This window comes from Notechis scutatus, chromosome 1 (assembly GCF_049901735.1).
Source record: "Notechis scutatus isolate UNSWTSFEM ecotype Mainland chromosome 1, rNotScu1.2, whole genome shotgun sequence".
Taxonomy (NCBI): domain Eukaryota; kingdom Metazoa; phylum Chordata; class Lepidosauria; order Squamata; family Elapidae; genus Notechis; species Notechis scutatus.
The window spans coordinates 40,754,554-40,770,675 of record NC_142009.1 but is presented as its reverse complement, the minus strand read 5'-3'; the positions used below and the strand labels follow the sequence as shown (position 1 = coordinate 40,770,675).

Below are 16,122 nucleotides of genomic sequence, written 5' to 3'. Positions count from 1 at the left end.
CAAACTGTTCAACTGATTAATTGTTCTCACTGTCAGGAAACCTCTCTTTTATTTTAGATTGGATCTCTCTCTGATAATCTTCCACCTATTACTTCTTGTTCTGATCTCAAGTGCTTTGGAGAATAGATTGAGCCCTCTTCTATGTGACAGTAAAGTATGTGACCCTTCTATGTGACCCTCAAGTATTGAAAGACTCCTGTCATGTTACAAGTAGTTGTTCTCTTCATTAGATTAAACATACCTAGTTCCTGCAGTTGTTCATCATGCAGTTTAGCCTCCAGACTCCTAATCTTTGTTGCTCTTCTCTGCACTCTTTCTGGAGTCTCAACACCCTTTTTGTATTGTAGTAACTAGAACTGGATCCAGTACTTCAAGTGTGGGCTTACCAGTGCAGCATAAAGTGATATTATTACTTCATGTGATCTTAATACTATGCCTCTGTTGATGGAGCCTAGGACTGCATTGTCTTTTTTTGCACACTGCTGCATCATACTTAAGTGGTTGTCCAGCAAAACAACTAGATCCCTCTCACAGGCACTACTGTTGAACCAGATGCCACCTGTTTTATACCTGTGCATTTGACTTTTCTTGCTTAAGTGTAACACCTTTTTTCACCACTGAATTGCATTTTGTTGGATAGGATCCAATGTCTTTCAAAATCTGTCTGTATTTTGAACTTACCCTCTAAATGTTGGCTATTATCCACAGCTTGATGTCATCTGCAAATTTGATGACCTCTTCTATCCCTTCATCTAAATTTTTAACATTTTTGAAGATGTTAAAAAGTACTGGATCTAAGACAGAACCTTGTGGTACCCCACTGCATGCTTCCCTCCATGTAGATGTAGTTCCATGTTCAGTGGGGTTGGTCAGCTAGTTATGAATCATTTGGTGGTGATGCTGTCTACCCCAGATTTTTCTATTTTACCAAGAAGCAGACTGTAATCTACTTTGTCAAATACGTTACTGAAGTCCAAGTAAACTACATTCTCAGTATTTTTCTGATCCACTAATTTAGTCATTTTGTCAAAGAGGGCAATAAGATTGTCATGATGGTGAGTTTTTAACAAATCCATGTTGACTTCTATCTAATAATAGCTTTGTTAATTTTTAGATGCTTGCAAATCTGCTGCTTGATTATCTTTTCCAGGATTTTCCTGGTACTGATGTCAGATTGATTGGTCTGTAGTTTCCTGGATCCATTTTTCTCCCCTTTTGAAAATTGGAACTACGTCAGCTTTTTTTTTTCATGCCTCTGGTATTTCCCTAGTGTTCCAACAGCTTTGAAAGATTTTGTTCAGTGGTCCTAAAATCACATCTGCCAGCTCTTTCAGAATTCTGGGATGTGATCCATCTGGTCCTGGCAATTTGAACTCGTCTAAAGTGAATAGGTGTTCTCTTATCATTTTCTTGCCTATTTTGATTTGTATTCCTGTTTTTTTTTATAGGTTGGACTATTTTTTCCTTTTGTGTAATGAGAGATGTAAACTCTTTAATTCATTTTCCTTTTGTGTAAATAATGAATTAAATATTTCCGCTTTCTCCCTGTTACCCATCACCTCATTTCTATCTTTCTCCATTAGTGGACTGATAGTTTGACTATTTTCTTGTTTTTCACATGTTGAAAGAAACTTCTAAAATAAGTTCATTCTGTGCCTTGGCTTTCCCTCTGGTTCCCTCCTTTACTTTTTCAATGACAAAGTTGTTTGCTAGATTTGTCCGGAATCTGTTTGATCTCCCACTTTGTGCACACTTTGTCTCCTAGTTGATGTCAATGTAAAGTCCCCCTTTACTATTGTTAATTGATTATATTTACAATTGATAATTGATTAGCAAAAAATTATTTACTCCCTCTGCTTCATTTGGTGGTCTGTAGTATATACCTATGGCAATTTAATTCTTTTTTCCTCTTATAGTAACCCAAATGCATTCAAGGTTTTCATTCTTGGTTTTGTTTTGTTTTTTTCATTTCTGTAGCAGTGTAATTATTTCTTACATATAATGCAACTTCTTCACCTCCTCTTTGGTTATGTCTGTTTCTTTTGAACAGTTTATATTCTTGTAGCAGTATGTTTTACTCATGGGTTTTATTCCTCAAAGTTTCAGTAATAGCAACTATGTTATACTTGCCTCATGTATTAGGAGTTCAGGTTCTCCCTGTTTATTCCTCATACTTTGAGTATGTAGGCATCTGAGTCATTTGTTACTGACCCTGCATTTGTTTCTTAGGTCTCCTGTTTTATATTTGACTTTCCATTTCTTTTCATCACTTGATTGGTTGCCTTGACATTTATGCTTGGTTGGGATTAGATCCTAAAGATTGGTCTCCTTCCCGTTCCTGTTTTAGTTTTAAATCCTTTGGGTAAGCCAAGCCAATTGTTTTCCAAATACGTTCTTTTCAGTTTTTTTGAGGTATAATCCATCCTGTGCCAGAAGCCCTTCATGTTGTCTTATATTTATATACTATACTAACACTTTGATACCATGTAATCAGAATAATTTCTATGAGGTGAAACTTTTACAAACATTTGGTAGGTGCACAGGTAAAATGATCTCACAGCTACATTGTCTCATTGTGATGTATTGTTACTGTTTTTAGCACAAAAGTTTTTCTGTGTTTCTTCCCAAAAGAACATTTAAAATTTAAGATTTTTAAAACCTTGAATTAATATATAAATGCTCAAGTCATTATTCAGCACAATTTAATTAGAGCAAAGGGCTCTATGAAAAGAGACTCCTAAAACAATGGTTGAATTCATTATTAGAATATTCTCTTTTTGTCAAATAAAAGGATCCATTCAATTGGGCAGAAGATTTATAATCCTATAAAATGTTGTTTGTATGTATGTGTAGTTTATTGCTTTTAATGTAAGCTGCCCAGAGTCACCTTGCAGTAAGATGGGCAACAAGCAAATTTATTTAGTAAAATAAAATAAAAATCAGGTTATTATAGAAACTAGGAACATGATAGTAAATTACTTGATACCATGCTTAAAAAGATGATACCAGACAATTAAAGCCCCAAAATTACAGCATGTGAGAAATGTCTATTAGGGAGATATTTATTTATTTATTTATTTATTTGTTTGTTTGTTTAGTTATATGCTGCCTACCTCTCTATCAAGGTGACTCTGGGCTTGAATTGAAAATATAGGGCTTGAATTTTTTTATGGAAGATAATGATAAACTTTTCAACAATTTCTCTATTCAAAATAGTTTATACTGCTAGCTTTGGGATAGTATTTCTGTATCAGGGTCTGGTCACAACATAGTATTTATACAGATATGTAATAAAATTAAGAAATAGGTCTCAAATACGTTTGGTTTGAAGACCTGAAAAGATTGTAAAGTCTTACCTGTTTCATTTGGTTATATCCTAATTATACAGTTCTGAATTTTGAAATCCATAGAATAGTTCTGAATAATATTGTCATTCAGAATATGTGGGGGGGTGCCAAATATTTTGTTGTGTTTTGTTTTGGCTTAATGTAGAACTAGGATACTATAAGATTCAGTTGCTAAGTAGAAATTATTTTTTTCTCAGGCTTCAGAAATGGGGTTCTTGATGATAGAAAGAGTGAATCCAGTTGAAATGGAGAATTTGTGTGGCTTGTGCAGATATTCTAACTACCAAAATAGTTCGATACTACAAAATAATACTACAAAGTAGTAATTAGAAGCCTGTACTTCATTTTTCTTATATATACAGAAGACATCAAACAGAATGGTGTATCTAATATTATCCAATTATTTTTTAGGAGAGAGCTATGAGGATGCAGAAGAGAACGCCACTTTGGATGCTGATGAAGCAATTCCTGAAAAGCCATGCCCAGTACAGATAGTTCTTGCTCATGAAGACGATCACAACTTTGAACTGGATGAATCAGCATTGGAGAGAATCTTGCTTCAGGAACATATAAGAGACCTCAACATAGTAGTAGTTTCTGTTGCTGGTGCATTCCGTAAAGGCAAATCATTTCTCTTGGATTTCATGCTTAGGTATATGTATAACAAGGTGGGTAAATGAATTGCTGAACATTTATACTACTTTGAGAAAAATTAGCAAAAGTGTATTCCTCTTAAGATTTGTTTTATTGTGTTCCAAAATGTCTAAGGATCTCATATTTCTAAACATTATTGAGGAAATTTGAGGTATATATAATTAACATAGCCAATATTAATTAACATTAATATAGTTGGTAACCATACATTAGAACTAAAAAGCAAAACAGTATACAATATGCCATTTATGCAGGAACTACTTGTAACTAAGTAATACTTCGTTGTAGTGGAAAATATTCAGTTCAAAGTACTATATTTTTTCAATTTCAATTCACAATCCATTGCAATGATCAGATCTTCTAAATTGCTTATGAAAGATAAAATGGAATGGATTATGATAAAAAAGTTTGTTCATAATAGAAATACAAGGAATGTTTTTGTTTAGAATGCAGTATAAGTAATTTTTAAAAGTTAGGGGTAAATGGGAATTCAGTATTTGATAAATTGAGATTGATACTTGTGTTTTAATATGAGTATTTGCTACCATAGTCACGTGATCAGGTGCCCAGCTCACAATTATGGCATAGCAGCAAGCCATAAATATGATTGCCATTTGCGACTTTCCCTGCCTGCTTCCCACAAGAAAAATCAACAAGGAAGCTGGCAGGGAAGGTCCCAGTTACACCTAGAAGTTGCTGTCACCATATTTTCTTTCAAGGAGCCCCACTATGGAGTACAAGATCCCATAGATCTCATTCATTGTAACTACTTCCCATTGGCAGTAGCTAGCAACCCCTGCTAAGATACTGATGCTTGGAAGTGCTGTCCATGGCCTCCACTGGCCCATGGCCTCAGAAGTGGTCCCTGCTGGTCCTCCCACAATCCATAGTGATGCTCATGATCCATAGAATCTGCCTATGGCACTTGCCTGCACTCCGTAATGCCAACCTGCATGCCCCCGCTTAATGACACCACAGTCCTGGGTTTTTGACACTGCCTTTGCTAAGTAATGCAATATGACATTGTGCTTCAAATTGCATCAATTAGCAACAGAATTTGTAAGTTTCCATTGCCAACACAAGGACTACTTGTAATGATATGTTTTTCATATTAGTCAAAATTAAGCATACAATATCAGTGCATAATTGCCTTGAGCCTCTCATATTATTACATATATATGTATATATGTGTGTTCTGTTATAGGAGTCATCTTCTTGGATAGGTGGAAATAGTGATCCTTTGACTGGCTTTACATGGAGAGGAGGGTGTGAGAGAGAAACAACTGGCATCCAGGTTTGGAGTGAAGTATTCATAATTCCCAAACCTGATGGGACAAAGGTAATCCATTAAGTATCTGATGTAATGCTTATTGGCTTACTGAACAGAGAAAGCAAAAAGTGAATGTGAAATATTTTTATTCCTCTTCCTGATATGAGTTAATGTGATGTTTTAGATACCTCTGAAATATATTGTCAGGATTCTCCAGGCATGGAATTTCATGGAGTCAGCATGGCCAAATTACAGACATAAATAAGTTTTCCATACATGTACAGTCTACCTCCTGCTGCTTGAACTTGATAGGCACTTGGCTGTTCTTTTTCTAGCTATGAATAACAGCAATACTTTAAACATATTTACAAAATGGCCTGAGAGTCATTGACTCATCAGTTTCAGCCTTACTGTATACTTGTTTAGTGTTGTAACTAATTGTAATGTAAAAACGTCTTAATAATATATGCAGTATGTATTGGCTTTGAACTTTTTGAACTTTTGAAAATATTCAGTAACATTTACTCTGTCAGAATAATTTGTTTTTAACAGACTTTTATTATTATTTTTTATACATAACTCAAGGCAGCAAACATTCCTAATGCTCCTTCCTCCTCCTATTCTCCATAGAGCTGCTGCGAGCATCCAGAGTGGGAGGTGCTCCAGTCTCCGCTCTTACAGGCTGAGCTATAATTGAGGAACGCTTCTCCTCCACGTGACACCTCCGTAGCGTTCCCCAGTTTTAGCTCAGCCTCGCAAGAGACAGGCAACATTTAGCAGCTCTTCCTTGGCTGATTCAGGAAAAAAAAACATTACAATTAATTCAGGTTTGCCTTCTATTCCTTCTCCTTGGTCCCTGCGCTACTGGCTGGTCTTTACTGTTGAAGAGGAGCGTTTTTTGCCCCTCAGGGGGAAAAGACAGGGGGTTTTAACAGCCTTTCGCGCCCCCCCCCTGCTCCCTGACGCCGTTTTAAGCCGTCCCTGCCCTTTGGCAGCAGCTTCTTATAGCGCTATTAGTGGCGCTTTTGTTGATCCTTCCCCCCAAGAACGCCCTGTCTAGAAGGTGAGCTTGCCTCCCTTCTGCCCCTTGCCTTTTTCCCTTTTGCTTTCTTTAAGCCGTGGTTTTCTTTATACGAGGGGTTGTTTCCGCTTCTGAGCTTCGCGCCGGTCCCGGCCCCCATTTTGGGTGCGCCTCGTGGCCGGCCGCCATTTTGGTTCACTGTTGTTGCTGCGGTGACTTTAAGGCCCACAGCAGGACCGGGAGGCCTGCTTAGAGCCTGGTTATTAAGAAGGTATTGTGGCTCTGTGCCCTGTTACCTTTTTGTTAGTGTCGTTGGCTATTCCCGCAGCCTGCTCAGAGGCGAGGTTGTAAGGCACAAGTAGTTCCTCCCATTTGATTGGGAGGCTGCCTCAGGAGGCCTGATTTTTTTCTGGTTTTTTTTCTGTTCTTTTCCGGCCTCAGCGTTCATTTGGCTCATTGGTTGTCTTGATTTACTCTTTTTCCTATTTTTGTTTCAATTTGGCATAACCCCACAGGGCTACGCTTCTGCTAGACCTTAATTGGTCTCATCCCTATTAAAATAATAATAATAATAATAATAATAACAATAAATAAATAATATTTTTGATATAATTAAAATATAATATATTAAAAAAAAAAAATTTCCAAAAGGGGGACGCGGTTCAACTATAGGTTATCCAGCCTTTGTTGTAGGTCGAACTCCTAGGCGCGCCAATCACCTTATTGAACATTATCAGCCTGTATTTTTGCTGTTATTATGGCAGAGGACAATCCCAGAGGACCTTCCTTGAAGGCCAAGTCAAAGACACACCATGTGCGCAGGCAGACCAGGGAGGCATCCAAGGCTTCTCAAAGGCGCCATAAAGCCTTGGAGAAGGAATTTGACAAACGTTCAAGGGACTCACAATCTGTGCCCCCAGCACCTCCTATTCCCACCCCTTCTGCCTCTACTCATCCTCCTTCTCTGCCAGAGCAGTTCTCTCTTTCCAGGCGCAGTTCGCCCGCTCGGAGCCTCCAAGCCATCCGGACACCTGAGGCTACATTCACACCGACCGCTGCTGGCCTGCGACCAGAGGAACCATCCGCAGACCCTATTCCGGACAGGGTTATAGAATGGATGCAGCTGGCCATCTGCCAGGGGATCGCCGAGGGCCTCCAACAAATGGCCAGGCCAGGCCTTCCAGCGACGGTTCCCGATGTCGAATCAGTTTCTGGCAGATCCCTTCCCAGACCGGAACCTCACCATGGTCAGGTACTTCCCCAGAGGGAGATCCCCTTTCCAGTAGGAGAGGAGGAGGAGGAAGAGGAAACGGGTCTAGAACCCTTCAGGGAAGGGGAAGAATCGGATAGGGGGTCCCTACACTATTCTGAACCCCTCTTAGAGATGGAACCGATGGAAGAAGAGATGTCAGAGGACGAGGGTATTTCGCCTGACCAGCCCGCTTTTGTGGGCCTGTTCAAACCCCATCTGTTCAAGTCCTTGTTGTTCAAGGCGAAAAATATTTCGGGTCTGATGTCTCAGTTACCCTCCGATACCTCCCCAGCCGCCTCTGGAGATCCAGAGGATTCTATTTTCAAACAACCGGTCGTGGAGGTGGAAGTTATTCCCACTCCACCCATTTTCTCCGACTTGGTAGCAAAGCAGTTGGGTTCAACAGCCCCCCCCCGCTCCCTCCAACCAGGACAGGAGATTTTTTAATCTCGATGCGGAGTTCTCCTCCCTGTTAGACGTTCCTGAGGTTGATGATCCCATAGTAGGGTTAGCGTCATCCTCCATGCCAACCGACGCTCTGGAAGCGCTGAAGCCGGGCTGAGATGGCGCTACGCCGGGCACATCTATCCGATGCTTGGGCCATTCGATCAGCCACGGCTGCATCCTTTTTTACTCGATCCTCTATTAGATGGCTCCGTCAGTTAAAACAGCATGTCCCCCCATCTAACACCAGGGCACACCAGGACATTGCCAAAATTACGGCTGCAGCGGAATTTGCGTCCGATGCCACCTTCCATGCCGTCAAGTTTTCCTCCCGGGCTATCTCTTCACACATTACAGCCCAGCGTCTGCTCTGGCTTAAACACTGGCAAGCAGACATCAAGAACAAATCTAAATTGGCTTTGGCTCCCCTTTCGGGAGGCAAACTATTTGGTCCAGCCCTGGAACCCTTGCTGATGGAAAGCCGAAATAAAAAGAAATATCTTCCATCTCTTTTTCGCAGGCCAGAGCCCAGAGTGTCCCAGCCCTTTCGAAGGGGCTCCTTTCATACAACCTATCAGATACCCTTCCCCCCCAGGTTTCAGAGAGCCTCGTCCTTTTGACTGGCCTACCAGGACCGCTCCGACACCGGGGACAGGAATAGGAGAGGGGCCAACTACAGGAGACCTTTCCGGGGCACAGGAGATAAGCCGTCCCGGCGCCCCAGATAAGTCCCTAACCCCCTATCCCATTGGCGGGCGCATTAAATATTTTACCGACCAATGGGAATCATCCACTTGGGTTAGGGACACCATCAGGTTCGATTTATCCCTTGAGTTCCAATCCCCCGGAGCATTTCATGGTTTCCCCTCTTTCCAAGGACCCGCACCAAGCGGGCTCTAATAGAAGCCGCTATCAAGCACCTCACCGAAATTAGGGCCATTCAGCCCGTCCCATCTTCTCAGCGGAGAAGGGGGTTTTACTCCCACCTCTTCATAGTTCCAAAGCACTCCGGAGGGTGGAGACCCATTCTAGACTTGAAGAGGCTTAATCGCTACATTGTCCGGCATAAGTTTAAGATGCATACCCTTCAGTCTATTCTTCAGGGCATCAGAAAGGGAGATTGGCTCACTTCCATCGACCTCTCAGAAGCATATCTCCACATCCCCATTCACCCCTCCTTTGTCAAATTTCTTCGTTTTTGCTACAACGGTCATCATTTTCAGTATGTGGCTCTTCCCTTTGGCCTAGCCTCGGCTCCGAGGACCTTTACCAAGGTCCTGGCAGCCCTAGCGGCCCACCTTAGAAATTTCCCGTATTCACTGTTACCTGGATGACATTCTCATCCTCTCCCCTTCCAAAGGCCAAGCCGTAAGGGACACCAGAACTACTCTCTCGGTTCTTCAGGCCCATGGCCTGCTAGTAAATTGGGAGAAGAGTCAGCTTTCTCCTTCCACCCGAATCGCACACTTAGGAACAGTGATTGACTCAGTTAAAGAAAGGGTCTTCCTTTCCCCTGAAAGATTCCTCAGCATTCAAAAATTGGTCAGGGTGATCAGATGAGCGAGAAAGGCGTCATTACTGGACTTATCTAAATTACTTGGCAAATTGGTCTCATGCATATCCATTATTCCCTGGGCCCGTTTGCATACCAGATCTCTGCAGTGGTTTCTCCTGCCATATCAGCATTCCGGAAGGGACAATTCAAGACCCGTGGTGAAGGTTCCCCCAAGAGTTCTCGCATCGCTTCTTTGGTGGACCAGACCCGTTATCAACAAGGGACATCTCTTCAAGCAGCCCCAAAGGGTCACCCTCACAACAGACGCCAGCCTATCAGGATGGGGGGCCCACATCCACTCGCTCTCAGCTCAGGGCACCTGGTCAGCAGCCGAGCAACGGTGCAGTATAAACTGGCTGGAGCTTCACACGGTATACCTGGCCCTACGCACCTTCCTGCCTCAAGTGCGCGGCCGCCACGTACTGGTCCTGACGGACAACATTACGACCAAGGCTCATATCAACCGGCAGGGGGGCACTCATTGCATCCATCTCATGAGGGAGGCCGAGCGTCTCTGTCGCTGGGCGGAGACCAACCTTTTATCCATCAGGGCAGATTACATCTCGGGGGCCTCAAATGTTCGGGCAGATTGGTTGAGCAGGGCCACCTTAGACCAGGCAGAATGGTACCTACATCCCTCCCTGTTCAGGGAGGCCTCAGAGATAATCGGCTACCCGCTAGTGGACCTATTCGCGTCACCGCTCAACGCCCAGATACCGAGATTCTTCTCGAGGTATCCCACCAAGGGGGCAGAGAATCACGACGTCCTATGCTGCCCCTGGCCCACAGGGCTCTTGTACGCATTTCCCCCACTGCCGTTAATCCCCAAACTGATCCAAAGGCTGATTCACGAGAAGGCAGAACTTCTCCTAGTTGCCCCGTACTGGCCCAGGAGACCGTGGTTTGCCGACCTTCGCAACCTGTCAGTGGCTCCTCCCTGGCGGATCCCACCAGACAGGATCTCGCTATCCCAGGGACCTCTTCAGCATCCAAATCCTCAGTGGCTTCAGTTAGCCGTCTGGAGGTTGAGCGGGAGCGTTTAAGAAAGGAGGGTCTCTCCAATCAGGTCATTGAAACCATCCTGGCAGTGAGACGGCCTTCAACCATCAGGATATATAATGCTACCTGGAGCATTTTCTGCAAATGGTGCCACAAATCACACATTAATCCGCTCTCCCCATCGATGGCTCAAATTTTGGTCTTCTTGCAAGAAGGACTGGACAGGGGTCTATCCCCCAATACTTTGAGAAGGCAAGTGGCAGCCTTATCAACTGTTATTTCTGGCAACTCCTCTGACCCACTTTCACACCACCCTCGTATTCGAGCATTCCTTAGAGGGGCCACCAATTTACATCCTCCAGTAATACACAGATACCCAACCTGGGACCTTAACAAGGTACTCACGGCACTGACTAAACCTCCCTTCGAACCTTTAAGGGAAGCATCACTCCAATTCCTTACGTTCAAGGTGGTGTTTCTCGTAGCAATTACATCTGCACGACGGATATCTGAAATAGCAGCTCTGTCCGTTAGAAAAGATCTTTGCGTTTTCCACGCCGATCGAGTGGTCCTGCGACCAGATCCTTCCTTCCTGCCCAAGGTTAACTCAGCCTTTCACAGGTCACAGGAACTCATTCTTCCTAACTTTTGCCCCAAGCCGCCTCGAGAAAGGGAAAGGCAGTGGCATACCCTCGATGTCAGACGGGCGCTTCGTATTTACATCAGTCGCACCCATCCTTTCAGGAAGTCAGAATCACTGTTCCTGTCATTCCAACCAAAGACGCTGGGTTTCATAGTATCCCCGTCTACTGTAGGCCGTTGGATCAGAGCTACAATCTCCAAGGCCTATTTAACTCAGGTGCTTCCTGTTCCCAGTGGGATAACCGCACATTCTACAAGGAGTGCGGCTACCTCGGCAGCTTGGGCTACCCAGGCTTCGATAAATGATATCTGTCGAGCAGCTACCTGGGCGTCTCCGTCACCTTTTATTCGCCATTATAAAATCGATGTATTCGCTTCAGCAGAAGCGTCCTTTGGTAGGCGAGTCCTTCAACAAGTGGCAAGAGAACCAGAGGATATTCCGACCCAGACGGAGTCCCTCCCGTAGGACAGGCCATGCTTTGGTATGTCCCACTCTGGATGCTCGCAGCAGCTCTATGGAGAATGGGCGTTGGTGCTTACCTGATATGCCCTTTCTCGTCGAGCTGCGTAGAGCATCCAGCCCCACCCTAAATTGTCTGTCTGGTGGGGAATCCTGTTTCGGCCAATGATTCAAACAGTTAAGTAGTTGTGAGTTGCTACAATAGTTAAGAGGAGAGGATAGTCACTTGTCTTCTCGTCTTCGTAAAATTGGGGAACGCTACGGAGGTGTCACGTGGAGGAGGAGGAGCGTTCCTCAATTATAGCTCAGCCTGTAAGAGCGGAGACTGGAGCACCTCCCACTCTGGATGCTCTACGCAGCTCGACGAGAAAGGGCGTATCAGGTAAGCACCAACGCCCATTTTCTCTAAGACAACCCTGTGAGATGGATCGGGCTGAGAAAGTATGATTGATCAAAAGTCACCCAGCTGATTTTCATGCCTAAAGTGAGACTACATTCACAATCTTCTGGTTCTGGCCTGCTGCCTGAATCACTAGATGAAGCTGTATGGCCCACCTTCCCTTAAACTTCAGAGAAATATACACATAAATTAAATTATGTTATACTTCAAGGGTTGACATTATTTTCATCCATCTGTAGGGGGAATTTTCTCTCTTTTTATATAATGTATGTCCTATGTGGCATTTTCAGTTACACTGACCACTTAGAGGTAATCAAACCACCTTTGATTGGTTTTCTAGTGGGATGTTATTCTTTGGGGCTCAGAGTCGCTACCAGGAACTGATAATTTCTAATAACTATGAAAGTGATCCAGTACTGCCTCCTGGTGGTCTATATAGCCAGTAATATTTACTATCATAAACATGTTTCTTATCCCTAACCACACCATGGCATTATGTACATTTTCACTTGTGAGTTTTTTTGCTTCATATTCAAAAGTGTGAATACTGAGTATTTGATCACTTTTTAGAATTTTGACTGTTAATTAAAGTGGTTGTGGATATTGGTGAAGGTAAGTGTACATTTTGTGATGACTGAGTGGAGGGAATTAAAATACAGTGAAACATTGCTGATATCATACCTCCATTGAATTTAAGCTTTCAAATTTAAAGTGAAAGAATTGTTAATTCATTCTCTTTTTCTTAAAAAAAAACAAAACCTGTAGGTTGCTGTACTACTAATGGATACCCAAGGTGCCTTTGATAGTCAGTCAACTATCAAAGACTGTGCAACAGTATTTGCTTTAAGCACCATGACAAGTTCAGTCCAGGTAAATTTTAATCATGTCAGATGATGGTAGACTTTAAATATTTTCCTTATTTCTAAATACATATGTCACCTGAAAACATAATAGTAAAACCATTTATTGCTTTCTTGTTTAATGTTTTTTTCCAATGAGAGTTTTGATTATGACAGCATAGAAATATGTGTAATATATAAAGTATATGTATTATAGAAAGAACCATTATACTTAATATTTTGGTTGGATTACAACTTTCAGACACTAGGAACAGTAGGTTTTAAATATAATGCTAATCTGAAGTGTGATACAAATTTTAGAAGTTCTTTGTTTAGATTTAAAAAGCCAATACTATGTAGAAGTGGATGATCTTGATTAAAATGTGGAAAACCAAGATACAGATACTAATTCAGTCCATATTTTTAATTTCAGTCTAAAAGGATAAAAAAGGGTCTGAAGTTCAAATAGTTAATGAATGAGTGGTTGTTAAATTATAATAATCTATATAGGTTTTTCTGGAATAAATCTACTACTGGTAGCAAATCCATGGACATTGTGTCTATGTATAAAGCTAACTTAACTATTTTGGAATTTAATAATTTAATATGCGAGTGGTCCTCACTTAAAGGAGCACTCATTTAGCCACCATATGGATTTACAAGAGCAGTGAATGAGTGTACTTAAGATTGGTCCCTTCCATCTATTGCAATGTCCTACAGTCACATTTGCAATCTTCCTGTCAGCTTCCCACAAGAAAGCCAGTGGGAAGCTGTTGGAAAGTCGGAAGTTGCGGTCACATCAGGTCCTCACTTAATGACCTGTGATAATTCACTTAATGATGGTAGCTGGAGTCTGCCAGAACTGCCATCATTAAGTGGCATGTTCACATGACATTGTACTTTAGGGGCACATTACTTAGTGACAGAAATGCTAGTCTCAGATATCATTATTAAGCAAGGACTATACTCCAGATTGGAATGAATTTTTCCTGAATAATGTATTATTTTAATTTATCAATACATCAATAATATGTTGATTCTTAATAATATATTAATTTCTCCTTAATGATACATTGATTATTTGACTGAAGCCTGACTCCTGGTGATTGTATGTACAGATGCCCTTCATATATCCCCAGTGACAGTTTCACAGCTATTTCAGGGAATGTCATTTTTTTCTACTCCAGTGGGTTATTACTCACTTGTAGGCTCTTCATAATAGCTACACTGGGTGTTAAAGTATTTTTATGCTTTTTCCAGATTTCAGGATCTTGGGTTGTATGTAAAACTTATTAGTCACTTCCAATCTGAAATGTTACTTTTGACAATAAAATCAAAAAGTATTTATTGTTGCTAATAGGATATTAAAATGTTTAAGAAGAAAATTGATGCTTTCCAGTAATAGTTCTCCAGTAATACGAGGTTCTCCTTTAATAAGATGAGATAGGTAGCGAAGTAATTTAAAATAAAACCCTGGCTTGCTAGTTCTGAGTATTTAAACGTTTTTAAATTGGGCATCTTTAGTAGTAACATCCAGTATTAATTACAAGTTCTAATCTAAATGTCTTCCTCTATTTTATTTTGCTGGGATTTTCTGATTGCTACAGTTGACCAGAACATTATGTTATTACAAGCATTCAGCTTTAATTATTATAGCTGAGGTAGTTCTCAGCTAACAACCCTAATTGGGAGTAGTAATTCCACTGCTAAATAAATCAGTGGCTAAGTGGGAAATCCTGTGTGTGTTTTCCCACTGGAAAAAAATGAGAATAGTCAATTTCACTCCTTCAATTTTTGTTTGTTTCCTAACCACTTTCTTGCTCTTTAAAATTCTAGAGAGCCTGCCTACTGTCTAGTTAGTACATATTAAAAACAACGTAATTACGATAGTAGCCTGGGACCCGGAGCTATGAGCATGCTATACAAACAAGTTACAGCATTCTTGTGAAATCTCATCTCCAGTCTCTCCACTCCACTCTTTTGGGGGAGAAGGGACACAAGAGAATTTCTGTAAGCAATCTCTCCTTTTCCAGACCCTTCTCCCACAGAGAGATTGAAGAGAGAACACTTTTTTAAAAGAAACTTTCAACTCAGATTAGAAATTGAGGGAACTCTCCACCTAAGATGCTGTTTAGTTTGGTTGGCAGACTGTTACAAATCTAAAAAGCAAATCACCTAATAAGTTTAATTACAGTTTGGACCTTGCGGTTGTTGCCACTGGGGGATGGTATGGCTATTTATATTGTGAAATTTTAATATTATAAGATGCCCAGATTCAATTTGTGTGCGTTAGGCAGCCATGTAAATTTGTTTAATAAATAAATTAGTAAATGTAAAAACTATTACATTTTATAGGTATACAATCTATCACAGAACATCCAAGAAGATGATCTTCAGCATTTACAAGTAAATATATCCTGATTCTGTAGTGACTTCCATTACTAATATTTTAATAAGCTCTTTGCACATGGAATGTGTCAAGGATCAAAAACATACTTTGACAACATTTGTGCCTTCATGAGCTCAATTTTGAAAGGTTCCTGATTAAAGTAAGGGGATTCTTTAGGGAAATGTATGTATGTATGTATGTATGTATGTATGTATGTATGTATGTATGTATGTATGTATGTATATGTTGTTAAATTGTTTTCCTAATTAGGAAAACAATTTTATAAATATAGAATTTGAGATCTATTTAAGTCAAATCGTATTGGAACACTATGAATTGTACAAGTTATAAATTGGTAAACAGTAATTTCCAGTACATTTTCTAATATATTCTTGAGCTACCTAATACCTTATTCATGCAGTTCTTGCTCAGATTATATCTTCTTGGAAGTATGAATACTTACTATGCCACTGAAACTTTTAACTATATTTGAGAGCCATTTGCTCTTTATTTTCATTGGGGTTGTTAACACCCCTTTTAAACAAACTTTAAAAAATAAAGGCTTAAAATAGAACCTTTTTTGCAGACTAATGTATGAAATTATACAAATAATTTTTTTATATATATTTACATTCTGTGGTGGTAGTTATTAAACAAGTCATGATCACAGATCTTCATAACTTCATGATCACAGTAACAACATTCTGCATAAGCATAATATTTGCAGCATTGCAGTTCAAATATTCAGAAAATTAGAAAAAGATTATTATTATCAATATTATTCTGCTGTTGAGATTCCTGAATTCGGAATGTAGAAAAGTATTTGGTTATTAATTGGTTAGATTAATAA

General features: G+C 40.7%; 1 protein-coding gene across 5 annotated transcripts in view; it reads left to right on the top strand.

Annotated features, from left to right (window-relative positions):
* The window catches only part of ATL2 (atlastin GTPase 2), a 46,617-nt gene that overhangs the window by 18,897 nt on the left and 11,598 nt on the right, over positions 1–16,122 (top strand). For all 5 annotated transcript variants that reach the window (XM_026684509.2, XM_087961627.1, XM_026684503.2 and 2 more), the window contains exons 2-5: positions 3,759–4,015; positions 5,206–5,340; positions 12,810–12,914; positions 15,239–15,289. In XM_026684509.2, coding sequence (XP_026540294.1) covers positions 3,759–4,015; positions 5,206–5,340; positions 12,810–12,914; positions 15,239–15,289 — 548 coding nt within the window. The remainder of the gene's footprint in view (positions 1–3,758; positions 4,016–5,205; positions 5,341–12,809; positions 12,915–15,238; positions 15,290–16,122) is intronic.